Below are 16208 nucleotides of genomic sequence, written 5' to 3'. Positions count from 1 at the left end.
GGTGGGGCAAGTCCAGGGACAGCTGTTCCGGGGACATCATCACAGGACAAGGATTTTGGGGAAGGGCACACAAAGACCCCTTTATTCGGGAAGTCCTGCCTTTTGGGGTCCCCACACCTGCCCCCTTTGCACAGTTCCAGGGCTCATGGCCTTCTTGGGACTGCTGTGGGCAGCCTGGGAGTCAAGTGGGAAAAGAGCAGGCAAATGGGGCAGTTCCAGAGGCCAGTTCCCACTGGCCAGCCATCCCCACTCTCACTGGGCTTTCTTGGACATGGCTGTGGGTTTCCTGCTCGGTGCAGGCGTGTGTGACACTGGCGTGGGGGCTGTGCCGTACCAGAGTTGGAGCAGGATGAGTCCATGGCAGATGTGCAGGGAGAGGGAGCTGCAGACTGTGGAGGGGTAGGTGTTCCAGCAGAGCTCGATCACACCCAGCAGCAGCACCCTGTGCAGGGGGGAAGCTGGGGGGTCAGCGTGGGGGACACAGCAGCCATCCTCGCTCACCAGCAGATGGGTGCTCCCCCTCCCTGCCAGCACGTACTTGGGCATGTGGGCGAGCTTGGTGGTCGGGGTGCACCAGAGTAAGTAGGGCAGTGTGTGGAAATACCAGACGTAGAACTGGTAGTGCAGGGAGCGGCTGCAGCAGACACCCAGGAAGTTGGAGGAGAAGAGGATGAAGACAATCCATGCACTGGCATTAAGGGGGCAAACACAGGAGGCTGGAGGTGTGGTCCCACAACAGCTCCCCAGCATAGCTCCTTTTCCCAGGGCAGGCTGGTACAACAGCACTGCATGACCTGGCACCCAACCAGGTTTCTCCCTGCCCTGCCCTCTCCCTCCCTCCTTGCTGCCCACCCTGCCAAAGGATATTGTTGACAGTCAAGCGAGGGGATGCAGGTTTCCTTTTGGCAGGATCCTTCAGCAGAGTCAGGATGTTCTCTTTGGAACTGAGAGGGAAGAACACTGATCTCAGCTGCTGGAAGTCTCTCCCACCCCAATGGTCCCCTGTGAGCCACAATGCCTGGGCTGTACATTCCCCAAAATGGAACAGTGACTGCCCTCCAACTCACGCCTGCGGCACTGCAGGGGTGGGGGAGTCATGGATCTGTATCCTGCACATGGGATTGGCAGGGATTAACACCCGTGGGGAACCCCAGGTCTCACCTGTGCCACCGGTGCAGTGCAAAGAGCCCCAGGCCTGCCAAGTGAGCCAGGAGCAGAGCGGCATGGAAGACTCGATTCTGGAAAACCTCTTCGGGGAGGAAGCGCCAGTTCACTGTCCATTTAAACTGGAACTGGCGGCCCAGGTCAAAGGAGCGGGTCAGGTACCCCACGGGGTTCACCAGCAGGAAGGGCAGGCCCAGAAGCACCTGCCAGGGACAAACAGCACCATCACAGAGCCCTGCACCAGGTCACTGTTACCCCGGCGACCTCCTGAGAAGCCCAGTGCCACGTGTGGTGACAGGAACAGTCAGCCAAAGATGAAAGTCACGTGAGTTAGACTACTTATCAACACCCAGCTTGCTGTGAGAGGCCACAGATGCTGGTACCACTGTCTCCACCCATGGCTCTGCAGCCTGGCAAGGCAGCCCACTATTCCCTGCTGCGGCAGCCAGTGCAAACAGGGACCCACCTGGAGCAGGGCACAGATGCAGAGCTTGGGGATACAGCCCAGGAGACCAAACCGTTGCAGGAGGAGAAAGAGGAGTCCAGGGGCAAAGAGCAGGACGTTCATCTTCACGGACACTGCCAGGCTGAGCAGGAAGCTGCATTATCACTGTGGACCCCACACGGGAGCCCAGGCAGCCCCTGAGCCAAGCGCAGCCTCCTCCTGGGGCTGAGCTGGCTGACACACCCAGCACCCCATGGAGAGCAGCTCCCAGCCCTCACCTGAAGAGGAGGCAGCCCCAGGACCAGCGCTCCTCCAGGAAGAGGTTGACGGCGAGGAAGAGGATGGCCATGGCCACAGGGTCATTAAAGAGCCGCAGGACAAAGATGGAGTGGATGCGGTATGAGGCGCAGCACATGAAGAAGAAAACATATGGAGGGACCTTGCAGGGGACAGAAACACAAAAGGGTCATCAGCAGCCTGTCCTGGACTCCCTGGTGCTACGGAGCTCCTCCACACGCCTGCCCTGACCCTGTGTCCGTCCCCGCGGGGTGAGGGCTCAGCAGAGCCGTCCCCAGGGGAGGTCCCGAGGCGCCGGCAGGAGCCCTGGCCTCAGGCTACCTTGTTGGTTCGGCAGTAGATGCGGAAGACGAGGAGCAGGTTGAGGAGGTAGAGGCCGGCGAAGAGGTACTGTGCCAGGCGGATGTCGGAGCCGCGGCCCGTGGCATGGTACAGCCCCAGGAAGATGTAAACGAAGCCGGCGGGGTAGCTGAGGGGAGACGGGAGTGAGGGGCCGGGCCCTGCGGCCCCTCCGGAGCCGCTGGTCTCGGAGAGCTGGGTGTCCCTGTCACTCACACCAGTGGCCCGGTGTCACCCTTCAGCTGGGTGTAGTCGAGGGTGCCGTTGGCGAAACCCTCCACCTCCTGCATGTAGGCCTTCCAGTCGATCTCGGTGTCTGCGGGACGGCGGGGTCAGAGCTCGGGGGGCACTGCGGGGGGGTGTGGGGGCCGACCCACCTCCAGACCCGCCAGCCTGCCCCCGTGCCTCCCCGCCACGCTGTCAGCACGGGCTCTTCCCCTGCCGGCCACACCCAGGAGCCCCAGCCGGCCCCCGCCCGGCCCTATCCCCCTGCCCGGGGATGCTGTCACCCGAGGGGCCGGGGCAGGTCTGCGCCCGTACCCGCGGCATCCCCGCCCCCCGCGCTGCCCCGGGACAAGCCCCGCCGTCACCTCCCACCCCGGGGCCGAGCTGTCCCTGTCCCCGCACCGCCCCGCGCCGTCCTGGACCGGCCCCGCCATCCCCGGGGCCGGCCCCAGGCAGCGCCGGGCCGGGCCGGGCCCCGGCACTCACAGGGGACCCTGCGGATGACCCAGAGGTTGACGCCGCCCTCGGCCAGGCAGAGGCAGGCGGCCACCAGCGGGGTGTAGCGGGGCTCCAGCAGCGCCGCCCGCCGCTCTCGCCATGCCCGCCGCAGCGCCGCCGCCCCCCGCCCCGCCGCCATTCCGCTCCGCGTTTCCGCCCGGAGCGCTTAGCGCGGCGCACCGGCCCGGACCGGAAGCCGCACGTGGGGGCGCGGGCGGCACGTGGCGCCCGGTGCTCCCGCCCCGCTCCCGGGCATGGAGCGGCGGCGCGCGCCCGCCGCGCCCCCCCGGTACGGGCGGCGCCGATTCTGGGACGCGCTGTACCGGCGGGAGGGCGCCGAGACCCGCGAGTGGCTGGGGGGGCTCTCCCGGTTTCTCCCGCAGCTGGAGCCCGAGCTGCGCCCCGGTGACCGCATCCTCGTTCTCGGTACGTGCCCCGTGCCCGGCGTGCCCGGTGGAGGGCGGGTGGGCGGGGCTCAGAGCCCCGCCGGTGGATGCGCTGGCGCTAGCCGCCAGGGGGCGGTGTGGCACCGGGCCGGCACCGGGAGCTGCGCCCGGCCCGGCCCGGCGGGGTGGCCCCGGTGCCGGGGGTGCTGTCGGGCGGCGGAGGGGTATAACCACCCCGTAATCCCACCTGCGGTCTGATCCGCCGGCAGGATTAAGAGGGTGTAATCACCGATCTTGTTAGCGGATCAGCCGCTGCCAGCTGCGCTTAATAGCCCCCAAATCCACCCCCCTCCTCGAGATCCCCCTCGGCCCCCCCGGTGAGCGGCCGAGCCCCGGTGGAGCGGCTCCGAGAGGAGCCCCCGCTTGGTAGCGGGACTCTCCCCGTGTCTCCCCCCGTGTCCTGTTGAGACACCAGTTCTTCCATCCATCTCGCCATCGCACCCAGTTAAACCCCCCCACCGAAGTTCCCTAATTTCCCACTGGAGTTATCTCTTGGGACCACGGCCGGCTCCTGCCCCACAGCACAGCGGGAGGGATAACTGGGGACGCCCCCTGTCTCTTTCCTGCCTCCAGCCTCCCCGCTCATCCCACGCCAAGGTGAGGGGATCAGGTGTGCAGGGCTGCCCCAGCACCCTGGAGCCCAAAGCACCCACCTGGCAGGACAGGGGGAATTAGTGACTGGCCCAACACTCACTGACTGGCATCAAAGCCATGACCTGCCCCTCTCCAGCAGCCCCAGCCCACCTGCCCTCCCCCCACCCCGGACCACAGGAACAGAGTTGGGGTGCCAGCACCCCCCAGGGCACCCCGAGCCCTGTGTGAGCTGTGCCCCACACAGGCTGTGGCAACAGCGCCCTGAGCCACGACCTGCACGAGCTGGGCTACACCGACGTCACCAGCATCGACTTCTCGCCCGCCTGCATCGCGGCCATGCGCGCCCGCTACGCCGGCTGCCCCGGCCTGCGCTGGGCCGTCATGGACATCCGTGCCCTCGCCTTCCCCGACGCCTCCTTCGACGTGGTGCTGGAGAAGGGCACCCTCGACGTGCTGATGGTGGAGGAAACCGACCCCTGGGACGTCTCGCCCCAGGCGGCCGCTGCGATGCGCCGGGTGCTGGCAGAGGTACGGGCTGGGGGGACCTGAGTAGGGGTGCAGAGGGTGGACCCCATCCCCATTTGGGGTGGGGGAAGGTGCTGAGTGCCTCCTCACCACCTTGCTTCCCTGTGGGTGCCCCAGCCGGTGTTTCTGTCCTCCCAGCCGCTGCTGCCCGCTCAGCTATGTTGCAGGGGGGCAGCTGGGGAGCTCCCAGCACTCCTGGGGGTGGGAGACTGCTCCCTCTTACAGCTCATCATTTCCTCCCCAGGGAGGTGGATGGAGCGGGATGTGTCCCTGGGTCCTGCTGGGGAAGTGGATGACCCCTCTCTTTATTTGCATGCTAAATACAAAGAGTTGGCAGGAAAAATGGGCCCCATCCTTCGTGGGTGGCTGTAGGGGACCTCGGGGGACACACCGATGTGGCCCTGCCCGCCCAGGGCAAGGTGATGACCGTGGGGCTGTGAGAGCTCTGGCCCCCCCACGCCCCCACCCCAGCTTCGATCGCCTTAGCTGGGGTCCCCATCATCTGGTCTGGTGTTGCCATGGCAACTCCCATCAGCATCGACAGGGCCGTGGCGTTGCCACGGGGACGGGTGATGCCTCGGGGCCCTGTTAATTGGCGGCGTCGGGACCGGATTGAACCTGTCCTGGCGCGGGGGTGCGGGTCCTGGCAGCCTCTCCCACCCTGCGGGAATAACTGCCAGGATAATTAATTGCTGCACCTCCCTGGCACCCCGGGGTTGCAGGCACGGGGTGCTGGAAGGGTGCTCATGGCTGTTGACAACTCTCCCAATCCTCTCTTGCCTGGCTGAGCCTGTGAGGGAGTGCAGCTCCCAGCAGGGCAGTGGGGCTGTGCTCGCTATCCGTGCCCTGCCCTCCTTGCCAGCGCTGCTGCCTGTCCTTGTCACTTTGCCAAACGGCAGGGATTTAATTTTCCCTTTTTTTTTCCCTTTTTAATCCTCTGCTCAATCCCTGCCCTCCCCCAGCATCGCTGGGTACCAGCTTCCACCCGCAGCCGGTCCCTGCTGTCCTCATCCCCAGGGGGATTCGCTGGGTGTTCCCGCTTGCTCCCTGTTTTGGAGGTCCCTTCAGAGGGGTCTATCCGTAGTACCTCCCTCCCCACCCGCATCCTGCTTCATTGGGAGCTTCACAGCCTCTGTCTTCCTCTCCCTGGGGGCATGTAAGAACCTGAAAATCCACCCTGCCTGTGGGGACACCCCAGGGACACCCTGTCCCAGCGAGCTGGGGACAGCGGGTGTGGCGGGAGCGGGAAGCAGCCCCCTTGGCCCCCCTGCTCCCACTGACGATGGGAAGGTTTCCTGTGCTCGTCTCTAAGCAACGGCCATTATTGCTCTATTAACGAGGGATGGGATGTGGACATGCGGGATGCCTCGCTCAGTTCCAGCCGGAGATCCCTGCCTGCCCCCACCTCCGGGGACCCCCCTCCCCACCCATAGGTTGGGAAGCTGTGGGGTCTTCCCAGGGCAGATTTTCAAACGCTTAGCAGGAGGGATACTGAGCCGGGTGCCCAGAGAGGGATGTAAGGACCTGCCTTCCCTTTTTCCTGGCCAAAACCGGTAAGGTTTGGTTCAAAAGCCACCGCCGCAGCAGGGGAGGACACACAGGCTGCCTGTCCCCTCCACTGGCCCCAGCCAGAGCTCCCCAGCTGGAGCTTCCCAGCAGGATTAAACCAGAGCTGGGGAAACCCCCACCTTGGCCTCCAGCCCTGTCCCCTGCAGCGGTGACTCTCTGCCCTTGCCGGGGGGTCTGGGGGTGTCCCCGCCTGGGGCAGGGTGCCAGGGAGGGGGCTGGACGCCCGCCCGCCCCGGGCATTGCCTTTGCATGCTGAGCACGCGGGAGCTGGCCGTAAAAGCCTTTTGACATTGGATAAAGCCAAGCAGGAAAATTGATGTTCTTTTCCATCCTGTTAGCGGGGCTTAATTCCAGCAGGGAGAAAATGGTGATTAAAAGGGTTGAGTCCTTTCCCATCAAACACCCCCCGCTTCCCCCTCTGATTCTGGGTGTTGGTGGTAGTACTGGGTGGTCTGGGGAGGGGTGGGTGGGTGGGTACTCCATGCTGTGCTTGGAGGGGGGGCCTGTGCTCAAAAGCATGAAGCTTTTCCCATGCCAGGATTGGGTTTCTGTGCTGTCTGCTGTGGGTGGGAGTGAAGAGTTTTGGGGTGCAGGGAGAGGTGGAGCATGGGGACCCCTGTTCCTGATATCCCCACCCTGTGGGTAGGCTGGGAACAGGCCAGACCCGGGGTGTCTCTTGGGGGGTCAAGCTTAGGACAAGAGATATAGGGGTGTGATGGGAAAGGCTGGGAGGGGTCTTTGGCAGATGGTGATGGGGTCCCTGGGAACGGAGCCAAAGCAGTGAACCTCACTGTGTTCCCCCGCCCCATCCTGGGGGTTTTCCTGACGCAGGTGAGCCGGGTGCTGCGCCCAGGGGGCTGCTTCATCTCCATCACCTTCGCCCAGCCCCACTTCCGCAAGCCCCACTATGCCCAGGAGGCCTTCGGCTGGTCCCTGCGCCACGCTGCCTGTGGGGACGGGGACGCCGGTGCCTTCCACTACTTCCTCTACGTCATGCGCAAGGGGCAGCCCCTGGACCCCCGGGACGTGGCCTTGGGGCGCCGGCTGCACCAGCCCCCCCCGCCCCCCGCCCCGCCGCCGGCCCCCGCCCCGCCGGACGACGATGAGGACTATCTCCTTGCCATCCAGCTGTGACCCAGGGGGCTTTCCCAACCTCCCCCCACCCAGCAAAGCCTTAAGATGCTCCGTCCTCACTGGTGCATCCCCCTGCAAGGTGCCCAGTGGTGTGGGTAATGGGAGGGAAGAGGGGCATACTTGGCCTCCTCCGGGGGGCACAGGTATGTTGTGGTGATTCTGTGCCCCCTCCCTGGCCTTTCCTTGCTGAGCTGGAGAGCAGCCAGGACTCCAGGCTTTGCAGCCAGTAATGAAACCAAATCGGGTTTAATTTCACCCATCCATCTTGCAGGGAGTGGCTCCCTGTCCCCCATCTCTTCCCCTTGGCACGGACAGCCGGGCTGAGGGCAGAATGGGGGTGCTGCCACTGGGTATGGGGGCAGGATTGGGGGTGCCCACTGCAGCAGGACCCCTGCCCCAGCTTCCCTGGACATGGGGGTGTGCAAGGGCATCGTGTCCTTGTCCTTGTCACCCCCCAGGTAGTGGGGGATCCAGGCTGGAATGTGCCAGCATGGGGCAGGCGGTGCCACCGGGCAGGAAGGGCAGCACATCTGCTTCTTTCCCCATCCATCCCCACTCCTGCCTGTGGTGACAATCCCTGTGGTGACACGCCTGGCCTGTGTCCCCCTGTGCCTGGGGCCGTAGCACAGTGACACGCGTGTGCCAGGGTGGGTGACGGGTGGGCCACCGCGTGCTGCTGGGACTGGCTGCGCGTGTGTGCTGGTGTGGCAGGTGCATGGGTGCCACTGGCAGTGTCCCCAGAGGCTCTTTGGGCACCAACTCCCCCTGGGGTGGGCAAAAGGGACCCCTCCTGGGCGGGCTGGCGGTGACACCACAGAGGCAGAAGCTGCTGGGCTGCTATTTCAGGCAGGAGGTGTAAGTGGGTCAGCCAGTGGCTCCCCCTGCACCAGGAGCCAGCAGAGGGCTCTGGGGTCAGCCCCATGCTGGCCATGCCACCCCATCCCACAGGCACCCCAAAAACCAGCTGGCGCGAGGAAGGGACTGAAAGGAGCAGGCGGCTGCCGGCTTCACCTGGGTACATGAATGTATTTTATTCATTGCATTTTGTTCACCAGTACAGTGAAAAATGGCATTTAAATTTACAATGGATCATTCGTAGAACATCATGACACAAGTATCTTTTTTTTTTCTTTTTTTTTCTTTTTTTCCTCAGTTTTTTGTTTGTTTTTTTCGTTGTGGTTTTTTTTTTTTTTTTTTTTTGCGTCGTTGTCTCCATAAATGCCACTCGTAGGTTATTGAAAAAGATGACAAGTTTCTCATGCACATCAGAACCCCCCGAGAAGCTTCTTAAAAAATAAAATTAAATTAAAGTACAAAATTAAAAACAACGACTCAGGCTGGTCCCTGCCCTCCCCACTCTCCCCCGACCCCACCTCCCTCAAGCGAGGGGCAGTGCTGGGACCCCCCCCGGCACCTGCAGCTGGCCCCGGTGGGCTCTGCCCCGGTGCTGCGGGAAGGAGCTGCAGGGCCGGTGATGCTGCCAAACCCTCCGGTGCGCCTGCTGCCTGCCAGCGGGGGGTCGGGCCAGGGGTCCCTGCTCCCCTCCCTCCTCCTGTGGCTTTCCTCATGCTCCCTCCATCACTCTCGCCCCCCTTTGATTTTTGCCCTCGTTTTTTTCTTCTTTTTTTGTCTTTTTTTTTCTTATGGAAAAAAATATGAACCTTTTTTTTGTTGGTTGGTCGGTTGTTTTCATTTGTTTTCTCGATGCAGTTACTTTGACATCTCAACGTCAGCAGATCGTTTTTAACAAAGATTCGGATATAAAAATACAAATATGAGGAGTTTCTGTTTAAAAAGAAGCGTGCCGGAGTGGTGGGGCTGACCCTCGGCCCCCAGGCCGGCCGCCCGGGCCACCAAGCTCATGCAAAAAACGATGGAGCAAAAAATGTCTCTGGACAGCAGCGCTCCCCCCCCCCGCTCATGGGGCCGGGTCGCCCCGGAATTCGGGGACCCTCCGCCAAGGAGGATTGGGGGGACGCGCCGCGGAGCAGGGGGCTGGACCCCTTCCCCGGGGAGGGGGGTCTTCGCCCAGGGTGGGGGGCTCGGCGGTTTGTCCCGGCCCCGGGGGAGGCGGAGGGGTAAAGTGCATGGCTCGGGGGGGGGTGGTGGTGGCTGCAGGGCCCCCCCCCGGGCCGGGGGGGGCAGCGGGCATGGCCTCCCCCTCCTCGTCGGCGGTCCAGCCAGCATGCGGGGCGGCGGGCTGGAGCGGGGCTCGGCCGGCGGGTCCTGGCGGCGGGTCCCGGCTTACACCCCCGGCGGCGACTTCTCCGTCATGCCCTTGAGCACCTCGTCTATCCGGTCATCCTCGATCACCACTGCGGGGACAGGGGGGGCGCGTGGGCGAGGGGACGCGACAGTCTCTGCCCCTCTACCCCGGCTCTCGCCCCCTTCAGGCTCCAGGTGTGCCCCCAGGTGCTGGGCAGCCGGGCAAAGGGGGTTCAGGTGGGTACAATCGGGATGAAGGGTGGGGGATCACCCCCCTGCCCGGCTTGGGTAGGGGCAGCATCCCCCCTGCAGCCAGCCGGCTGCCACTGGATGGGTGATTAGGGAAGGGGGGGCAGGAATAGACCAGGAAGGACCCCCCCCTCCTCTCTGCGGCAGGCGCTGATGAGAGCAACAGGACTGGAATGGGTAATGACCCAGCGGGGGGGGCACCGCCTGCTCGGCGGGGGTGGCAGCCAGACCCCCATCAGCATCACCCGCTGCGCAGGACACCCACCCTCGCCATCGGCATCACTGGCAGGGGAGCCGGACAGCCCCCCACCAGCACGGCGGGCTGCATGAACCCCCATCAGCATCACCATGGGGGGCTGAAGAGCCCCCCGTCATGTCACCTTCCAGATAGAGCCCCCCCCCCCCCCCAGCATCACCCACTGGGCAGCCCCCTCCCCAGCAGCAGCAGCAGCAGCAGCAGCGGTGGGAGGCTGGACAGACCCCCGGTAGCATCACCAGGGAGCTACACACACCCCTTCCCCCTACCCCACACCTCGGCCGGCTGGGCAGGTACCTCCCATCAACACCACTCTGGGGGTGGAGGGCAGACCCCCACCCCAGTATCACTACTGGGGTGGTCAGTAATCCCCCCGTCACCCTCCTGGGGGTGGATTAACAAGACCCCCCCCACCCATTGCCAGAATCACTGTGAGAGCAGATGGATCCCCCCAACACCACCGAAGGAGAACCATCCCCCCATCAGCCCGGGGGGTGCTGCTAGACCCAGCCTCCACCACTGCAAAAGGGGGCAGTGGAGCAGGCAGCGCTCACCCCCCATGGGGCTGGGGTGTATTTGAGCTGGGAACCCTCCCCTCCCTCCTTACCCCCGCAGCTAAAGGAGGGGTGTTTGCCTATGCAGGACCCCCAAGCAGGTGGGATGGGGGCTTCAGGAAAAGTGGGGGACATTTTTAAGGGTCCCCAAGGCATTGGGAAGGATCAATGGTGACAGATCAGGGTGCAGGCAGGAGAGGGGGGCAGTTCTTTGGGTCCCGATGGAAGCAGGGGAGATGCTGCTGTAGATGCTGCTGGGGTCTCTGCAGCAGGAGGTAAAGTATGGGGGGGCAGGACACAGCTGTGCTCATGGAGTCCTGGGGGACAGTAAAGTGGCAGGGGGGATTTGCTGGGCAGCATGGCCAGAGGCTGCTGGTGGTCTCTGCGGCAGGCAGAAATGTGAAGGGAGAGAGGGTCAGGGGGCCAGGAGGGCTGTTCCTGGTGATCCCCGGGTAAAGGCTTGTTTATACAGAATGAGAAGGGGGCAGTCCCAGGGGTGCCGAGGAGCAATTCCGAGCGGTCCCAGGGGCACTCATGGAGGTGCTGGGGGATAGTCCCAGGGGCAGCCCCAGGGATGCTGCAGGGTAATCCCGGGGGTAGTCCCGGGATGAGGCAGGGGCTGTTGCAGGGCAGCACTGGGGGAACAGTGTGGTGTCTGGAGCAGGGGATGGGGGAGCCTGTGTTTTTGGGGGCGGCTGTCAGTCACAGAGCTGGGGAGTCTCAGGGTTGCCGGGGGACAGTGCTGGAGCTGATGTAGGACAGAGATGGAGATTCTGGGGATGCTGGAGGCAGTGCCAGGGCTGGCAGGGGACAGTGCTGGGGATGCAAGGCAGAGCCGGGAGCTGCAGGAATGCAGTGGGGCAGTGCTGGGGATGTTGCAGGGCAGAGACAGGGGCTGCCATGGGGCAGAACTGGGAATACAAAGGCAGAATCGGGAGTCTGGGGATCCTGTGAGGCGATACTGGGGGTGCCAGGGATGCACTGCCCAGTGCCGGGAACGCCGGGGAAGCAAGGGCAGAATCCTGGATCCTGGGGTTGCTACGGGAAGGTGCCGGGGATGCCGGGGGGCAGTGCCGGGGATGCTGCAGGGCAGATCCGGGGACGCTGCAGGGCAGAGCCAGGGATACTGCAGGACAGAGCCGGGGATTCCAGGGCAGAGCCGGGATTCCAGGGCAGAGTCGGGAATGCAAGGACAGATGCGGGGGTCCCGGGGATGCCGTGGGGCAGCGTCAGGGATGCAGAAGGCAGTGCCGGGGACGTTGCAGGATAGATGTGGGGGTTCCGAGGATGCCGTGGGGCAGTGCCGGGGATGCAGGAGTCAGCACCAGGGTTAAAAGGACAGATCCGGGGGTCTCGGGGATGCCGTGGGGCAGTGCCGGGGATGCAGGAGTCAGCACCAGGGTTAAAAGGACAGATCCGGGGGTCTCGGGGATGCCGTGGGGCAGTGCCGGGGATGCAGGAGTCAGCACCAGGGTTAAAAGGACAGATCCGGGGGTCTCGGGGATGCCGTGGGGCAGTGTCGGGGATGCAGGAGTCAGCACCGGGGATGCCGGGGATGCTGCAGGGCTGATCCGAGGGTCCCGTGACAAACCCGGGGATGCTGAAGGGCAGATGCGGGGGTCCCGGGGATGCGGCGGGGCTGAAGCGGGGTTGGGGGGGCAGAGGCGGGGGTCGGCGGTACCTCTCTTGGCGCGGCCGATCTGTCCCAGCTTGGGGGGCCGCTTGCCCTGGTTGCCCCCGAAGAAGGCGTTGGTGTCCTGCAGGCGGCAGCTGAAGGGCAGCTCCCCCGCCTCGGGCTCGGCGCCGTAGCGGCCCACCTTGTCCTCGCCGTAGGGCAGCACCTGCGACATGGCGGGGCCGAGCGGGCCGAGCCGCGCCGCGCCGAGCCGGGAGCCGGTCTGCGGCGGCGGCGGCGGCGGCGGGGAGGAAACCCGGGCGGAAGGATGAAGTCATGCATCCGGGGGGAGCGGGGACCCCCCCGGCGGGGGGCGGCTCCGGAGCGCCGCGGCCCGGCCCGGCCCGGACAGGACAGGGACGGGGGACCCCCACGGCCGGTGCCCGGTGACCGCCCGCTTGGGATGGGGACCCTGCCACGCCACCGCCCCAGCCCCTGCCCCGGCTCCAGAGCACAGTGGTCCCCCCGGCACAGCCTTTCCGAGGCGGTCGCCTCTACTCAGAGGTGCCCCCAACCACGGGGTGCCCCTATGGAGAGGTGAACCCTTGTCACAGCCGGCTGCCACCGGGTCAGACAGCTGAGGACCACCAGACACAGCTGGGCCCTCCCCTAGCATGCAGAGGTGATGTCCAACTGACCCCAACACCCTGCTCCGGTCCCCCAGCACCCCACAGACCAGAAAGCTCAACCCTCAGGATTCCAGGCCAGCTCCCACCCTGGGTCTATCTCAGCCCCTCACTTGTGTCCCTTGCCCAGCATCCATCCAGGCACCCATTCTTGTAGCCCCATTCAGTGCTGGGATTCCCCCTTGGAGCCACACCAGTCCTGCCTCAACCCCTGCCAGCCCTCTTGGCCCCCACATGTGCATGTGTTTGTACACATCCTCCCGTTCTGTATCTTTGCAGGAATGCAGGGGCACACAGGTGTAATTCTGCAGGTGTCTGTAAGTGGGGCCACGTGGGGACTGTGCCCTAGGACACCCTTTGTCCCACTGACCCTTCCCTAGAGGCTCTCTGTGGAAAAGGGGAAGGGCTATCCCCTCTGGGGACCTGTGATGGTGCAGCAAGGGGTGATCTCAGTGTCCCCCCAGAGCCCCATTTGTATCTACACACCCCAGACCCACCCTGGACCTTTCCTCCTACATTGTTGACTGCCAGGGCAGTGATTGTATTAACTGGTGGTTGATTAATTAGCATTGGTGGTTCTGAGCAGCCTCACCCACTACCTCCCCCATTCAGGTCACCTGGGGCAGCTGGGGGGCTATTTAAGCTCAGGATGAAGTTGGTGCTTCTTGAATGAAATGTGGGTACAGCCATGACCCCTGGATCTTGGAATGATGGTGACAGCAGCAGGGCTATGGCTGGAGAGGACCATCCTGTCTTGGAGCAGTCCGGTTCCTGCTGTTCCCTCATACCCAGGTCCTGCTGCTCATATGGAGGTCCTGGGTTGGCAGCAAAGCCAGATCCCTGAATGGAAATGGCACTTCATTCATGCCAGCCCACAGCCCAGTGAGAATATCTTGAGGGGGTGAGAGTGGCGTTTTCCAGACAGCCCTGTGGTCCATCTTGTTGTTCCAGCATCTCCATAGTCTGAGATCTTGTTGGAAGGTGGTGCAGAAGAGCATCAGCTGGGCTGGTCCATGACAGCAGGCAGGTTCTTCTATTCTGGGAAGGCTCAGCCATGCTTTTACCTTTGTGTCTGGATCTGCAGAATATCGGTCCCTGCTGTCCCCTACCAGAGCCAGGTCGGGGCAGTGGTACCTGCTCTCCTGGCAATACAATTCTTTTATTCATGCCTTTGCTGGGGAACCAGCTTGAACTTTTTAATGTGAAAGCTTCTGCTCCTGTGAAAAGTGCCTGGGAAAATAGGCAAGAGGCCCACGCTGAGATGTGTCCTGCTTTTCCCGTTGCTGAGCCCACGTGCCACTGCCCGTGGGCAGGGACAGGCAGACCGTGGCACGCGCGGGGCCGGGGGTGAGCGACAAGAGGAGCAGATGGGCTGTGTGGGTTGTGAGTGGCACCGGTGCAGCGCTCCAGGAGGGTTTCCAGCCTGGCAGGCTGCTGGGGAGAGGCTGGAAAGGGGTCACCATATGTGGAATGGCCCCACATATCCCACACCTGTATCTGTACAATGCCTCACACCTGGGGGAGCTACTTGACTTGGCTATGGGGTGAGTGGGAGCTCTGTGGGGCTGCCTGGGATTTGGGGTGTGGGAAGGACCATCTGCCCATCCCAGGCAGGAGGAGGGCTGGATTTGTGCCAACACAGCTGGCCTGTGGGTGGGACAGGGCAATGCTGTGGCTCTGGGCTCTGCATCTCCTTGGGACAGCTCTAGTCTCTGATTCCCCAAGGGTGCTGCTTGTCACGTATCCCTGAGTAGCAGGGGAAGGTAACAAGGACCTGAATGTGAGTGGGTTGGCAATGGGGTGCATAAGAGACCCCCCTCATCCCCTGCCATTGCATGTAGCATTCCCCCTGGTGAGCCAGATGAGCACCCTCCTTCCCCTGGCTCTCATCCCACCTTCCTTATTCGTCTTTTAGCAGCCACGTAATCTCCTTTCTTGCTTCCTTTGCAGCCTTTTGTCCAACACAAAGCCAACTCCACCGGAAAGAAGGGGCTGTGGGGGTGGGAAGCAGGGTGTTCTTCCTGCCCTGGCTCCTTAAACCTGGGCAGCAGCCCCTGAACTGGGACACCTTGGGGATGATGCAAGCGGCTGGAGGCCAGCCAGGCACCCCCCCGGTGGATATGGAGCTGGGTAGGAGGCACAGCATCAGACCCAGCTGCCGTGGGGCAGGCAGTTGAGGTTGTGCTGCATCACCCACGCTTGGGCAATGCTCTGGGAGCTCACCAGTCCCTGCCATGCCCTAGCTCCACACCTGGATACTGCCCCTGAGCTCTGCACCCTTGTGGGAATTCAGGGGCCTGGTCCAGGTGCTGTGATGGAGGTGAGAGCTTTTCCTGCAGTCACTGAGGGTTCAAGTGGTTTTATGGTGGAAAATCACCTCGTGTGTGTGCAAGTGGCTTGTGGTGGAGCACGTCCTGCCCGTGCTCTGCAGGGACCCCGGGCAGCTGGAGCTGGGAACCACCAGGCACTCCCATCCAGTCCAAGGCCCCAGGAATGGGGTCGGTATCCTGGCAGGCAGTGACTGGATGTCAGGGAGCTGAAAGGAGGCAGGAAGCATCAGCCACAGGACCCAGGGCTTTCCCTGCTGCACGTCTGGGAGGTAGTGCTATCACCTGGGGCTGGTGCCACAGAGCTGGGGGCTGCCAAGGCATGCCAGGAGGCCAGTGCGGGTGTCTCCATCTGTGTTGCTTCCAGCCCTGCCAAAAAACGTGAAATGGCACTTGTGTTTCACAGCAGTGGCAGCCACTGGGGGCCTCACGGAGTGCCTGCTGTTGGCACTGATGCTCTCCCTGATTCTCCATCCCAGCACGAGGGACTATGTCCCTGGTAAGGTTGGGGATGTGCCCGTCCCTGGCTGTTGCTGCTGGCTCTCAGTAGCCGCAGTCCAGATGGGGGTGGTGCTTTGTGCGCTGCCTGTGCCACAGTCCAGGTGTTTTGGGGGAGCAGAGACACACACTGGGCTGGGTACCGGCAGTGGGGATGACCTTGTGAGACGATGGTTGTGGTGAACACTGTCACCACAGGGCAGAGATGTTGGGGGACAGGTGTCCTGCTTGGCAGCTGTCCTGTGGGTGAGCCCAGGGCAAGTGTGCAGGAGTGGCATGCTTCCCATCTTCTGCTGTTCCTGCAGCAGCTGCTCTGGGAAGATGAGGCTATCCCTGGAGGGACAGTGTCTCCCTCTGGGAAGAAAGACAGGTTGTCATCACTGAGATGAGTTTGTCTGTCTCTGTGCACAGCCTGGCTTTGAGACGGAGTTCCCTGTCAGGGCAGGTGGAAAGACAATGGCGCTGTCCCCATTCCTCACATGAGCTGCCTGGGACACAGCTGCAATCCTGGCATCTGAGCAGATGGAGCACCCCCAGCACACTGCCTGGGGCAGGGGCTTCACGGAGGGTCCCCTGCCGAGA

The 16208-nt window shown here is 63.4% G+C and overlaps 3 protein-coding genes across 3 annotated transcripts; 1 reads left to right on the top strand and 2 right to left on the bottom strand.

The window, feature by feature from the left end:
* Positions 1 to 53: 53 nt before the first annotated feature.
* On the bottom strand, positions 54 to 3180 carry ALG3 (ALG3 alpha-1,3- mannosyltransferase). The gene is made up of 9 exons (XM_068200482.1): positions 2957 to 3180; positions 2462 to 2561; positions 2228 to 2375; positions 1888 to 2048; positions 1631 to 1751; positions 1162 to 1367; positions 868 to 944; positions 539 to 683; positions 54 to 442 (listed from the first exon to the last, which is right to left on the bottom strand). Exons 1-9 carry the CDS (start codon positions 3105 to 3107, stop codon positions 253 to 255), a joined length of 1299 nt encoding a protein of 432 aa, XP_068056583.1. The 5' UTR covers positions 3108 to 3180; the 3' UTR covers positions 54 to 252.
* Positions 3108 to 9037, top strand: EEF1AKMT4 (EEF1A lysine methyltransferase 4). The gene is made up of 3 exons (XM_068200480.1): positions 3108 to 3394; positions 4253 to 4536; positions 6934 to 9037. Exons 1-3 carry the CDS (start codon positions 3223 to 3225, stop codon positions 7234 to 7236), a joined length of 759 nt encoding a protein of 252 aa, XP_068056581.1. The 5' UTR covers positions 3108 to 3222; the 3' UTR covers positions 7237 to 9037.
* Positions 8243 to 12439, bottom strand: CAMK2N2 (calcium/calmodulin dependent protein kinase II inhibitor 2). The gene is made up of 2 exons (XM_068200481.1): positions 12182 to 12439; positions 8243 to 9551 (listed from the first exon to the last, which is right to left on the bottom strand). The coding sequence occupies exons 1-2, from the start codon at positions 12348 to 12350 to the stop codon at positions 9481 to 9483; spliced, it is 240 nt and encodes a 79-aa protein (XP_068056582.1). The 5' UTR covers positions 12351 to 12439; the 3' UTR covers positions 8243 to 9480.
* Between the last annotated feature and the right edge of the window lie 3769 nt (positions 12440 to 16208).

Source organism: Anomalospiza imberbis, chromosome 10 (genome assembly GCF_031753505.1).
Source record: "Anomalospiza imberbis isolate Cuckoo-Finch-1a 21T00152 chromosome 10, ASM3175350v1, whole genome shotgun sequence".
NCBI classification, from domain to species: domain Eukaryota; kingdom Metazoa; phylum Chordata; class Aves; order Passeriformes; family Viduidae; genus Anomalospiza; species Anomalospiza imberbis.
This window is presented reverse-complemented; position numbering and strand designations above follow the sequence as displayed.

Bases quoted from the DNA above. Each gene is read 5' to 3' on its own strand.
- EEF1AKMT4 (XM_068200480.1), top strand. From the start codon at position 3,223: ATGGAGCGGCGGCGCGCGCCCGCCGCGCCCCCCCGGTACGGGCGGCGC. The intron at 3,395-4,252 runs GTACGTGCCCCG...TGCCCCACACAG, and splicing joins TGACCGCATCCTCGTTCTCG to GCTGTGGCAACAGCGCCCTG. The intron at 4,537-6,933 runs GTACGGGCTGGG...TTCCTGACGCAG, and splicing joins TGCGCCGGGTGCTGGCAGAG to GTGAGCCGGGTGCTGCGCCC.
- ALG3 (XM_068200482.1), bottom strand. From the start codon at position 3,107: ATGGCGGCGGGGCGGGGGGCGGCGGCGCTGCGGCGGGCATGGCGAGAG. The intron at 2,049-2,227 runs GTAGCCTGAGGC...GTCCCCTGCAAG, and splicing joins TCTACTGCCGAACCAACAAG to GTCCCTCCATATGTTTTCTT. The intron at 443-538 runs GTACGTGCTGGC...CCCCCTGCACAG, and splicing joins AAGCTCGCCCACATGCCCAA to GGTGCTGCTGCTGGGTGTGA.
- CAMK2N2 (XM_068200481.1), bottom strand. From the start codon at position 12,350: ATGTCGCAGGTGCTGCCCTACGGCGAGGACAAGGTGGGCCGCTACGGC. The intron at 9,552-12,181 runs GTACCGCCGACC...CTGTCCCCGCAG, and splicing joins GATCGGCCGCGCCAAGAGAG to TGGTGATCGAGGATGACCGG.